This window comes from Stegastes partitus, unplaced genomic scaffold (assembly GCF_000690725.1).
Source record: "Stegastes partitus isolate 25-593 unplaced genomic scaffold, Stegastes_partitus-1.0.2 Scaffold1795, whole genome shotgun sequence".
NCBI lineage: Eukaryota > Metazoa > Chordata > Actinopteri > Pomacentridae > Stegastes > Stegastes partitus.
In genome coordinates this window covers 92690-94883 of record NW_007579526.1, presented here as the reverse complement: position 1 = coordinate 94883, position 2194 = coordinate 92690, and the positions used below count along the sequence as shown (strand labels likewise).

Genomic DNA, 2194 nt, shown 5'->3' with positions numbered 1-2194 from the left:
AACCTCACAGTGGTAGTTAATAACCTCACAGTGGTAGTTAACATCCATGAACAGAGCTGGACGCACCAGGACTGGTTCTGCTGTGGTCACCTGCTCACGCTGGGATCAGTGCAGACGACAGGACACATCAGCAGCTGACAGATTTTACGCAGGTCTTAAATATTTATCACTGAGTTCACACAAGCAAGGTTTTGTTTGGCACAGTGGTTTGTGAATACAAGGTTCTGATGTGAACTTTAAGATGTGCTGATATGTGATGGATCGGTAAGTGAACTGAAATGAAAACAAACACGATAGGAGGAATATCCTGTGTACAGCCAAACGCTAGTTCATACTGTACACCTACCCTGCAGTAAATCTTCCTTCATGAAGGCTATAGTTGTTAGTTTTAGTAGAAACTGACTGAGCTGTCAGAGCTGTTGGTCTGTACATACTATACAGTACATTTCTAACTTTTCTAAACTGACAGTCCCACATTCACACCCAGTTCACACTGTGGTTGGTCAGTTTATGCTTCTCCTTCTACGTCTCGTTTTTTGATTTAATGCTCATATATTTGAGCCATTTTTCATCTTTACATGCATCTCGATCACTGTCTGCCTTTAGAGCCTTTAGATCTCCAGCTCCGGTCCTGGTGAGCTGCTGTCCTGCAGGTTTTAGATGTTTTTTAGATGATGTGCTGCAACACACCTGGATGGATCTGCAGCAGCTTGTTGTCCAGTTCTACACAGGTCTGTTAGGGATCCATTAATGTGGGTCAGGTGTGTTGCAGTAACGCCTAAAACCTGCAGGACGGCAGCTCACCAGGACCAGAGCTGGAGATGTCTGCTTTAGAGATGATCTGAAAATGCGAGCTGGTGTCTTCCTCTCCTTGAAGGCCGACTTTTTACTCTGAATGATTACAACACGTTTGATTTCTGATGTGGACAGGCAGCACTTCTAAAGAACGAGTTCTGAGAGGCAGAATTCTTCAATTTGTCATTTTTCATTTTGAAGAGTCGATGCTGTGGCATTTATTGGTAGTTTATTTGAACCATTTAGTCGTGATCTGTGTCTTAGAATTGCATCGCTAGAACTGTATTATACTGTAGCTATCATTTACATCTCTTATTTCTCTTTGGACAGCTTTGTTTTTATAGTTTTTAGGGGAAACCAACAGACCAAGGGGCAGCAGGCAGGGTCAGCACAGGGAACGGGAAGTCTTTGACAACAGAAAGCAAAAGGACGCCGTGTTCCATCACAGTGTAGAACGCTGTCCTGTCTGTCCAAAATCTGGACGAATACAAAATCCAAATCACAGGAGCTCAACATGTTTTGATAAAGCCAGTTGGATCATAACACATGAAGCATTGTTTCATGCTTGTTTGATACAGACTTCAGAAAAGTTATCATCATTCTTTTATTTTTTTTTTCAAGGGAAAAGAAAAAAAAACATTTGCTTTAAAATCATTATAATATTTCAGCATCTGTCAAAAATAATCACAATATGATTTTTTTTTGCATCATTCAGGCCTATTTAACATTATGTCAAATGGAAAAAATCAAAGTGAAGCTGGGTTACATCATAGTGTCAAAGTCTGTCAGTCCTGGATGTCTATAACTGTCCTTTAAAATCACAGGTGTTTGTGACTCCTGCCAAGCCGGAGTGTTTTTACCTGGGCAGGTGTCTTCCATTGGTTTACACCCCGAAGTTGCTTCAGTTGGCTTTAGTGCAGTCGTAAATAAAAACAAAGATCTCCAAACCGAATATGTAGTAAAAATCACTCCACAGTAAAATAACGCTTCAGGTTTTTCAGTGCTTCTTACACTTTTACTGGCATGTCTCAGAGGACCAGTCAGTCTGTCCATATTATAGATTTCCTGAATTATTTCCATCCATTCAGGGACTGTTGGAGGGTCTTTACGAAGCCGTTTCCTGGTAATTACTGTTGTGCTCCCTGCTAATAGTATTTGTAATAAATATTTGCCCTGCTTTCACAGCCTGTTGGCACGATTCCCAAATAAACTGTGTCTCATTTGGACTTCACCAGAGTTCTACTGTAGCTCACAGTGGCCTCGGCTCTGCTGTGGCTCGTGGTGTTATCACAACTGTTCCACTTGTCTCAGAAGGACATCACGCGAGTTTTACCCCAAAATATTCATATTCATATTAATTGTCCCATTCTAGGGCTGCAGGTGTCTCAGTGGTTAGCAC

General features: G+C 41.4%; 1 protein-coding gene across 1 annotated transcript in view; it reads left to right on the top strand.

The window, feature by feature from the left end:
* The first annotated feature begins 256 nt into the window (after positions 1–256).
* LOC103372644 (coiled-coil domain-containing protein 150-like) overlaps positions 257–2194 on the top strand; it is a 10746-nt gene continuing 8808 nt past the window's right edge. The window contains exon 1 of the mRNA XM_008302331.1: positions 257–264. Within this exon, the coding sequence (XP_008300553.1) occupies positions 257–264 (8 nt within the window). The remainder of the gene's footprint in view (positions 265–2194) is intronic.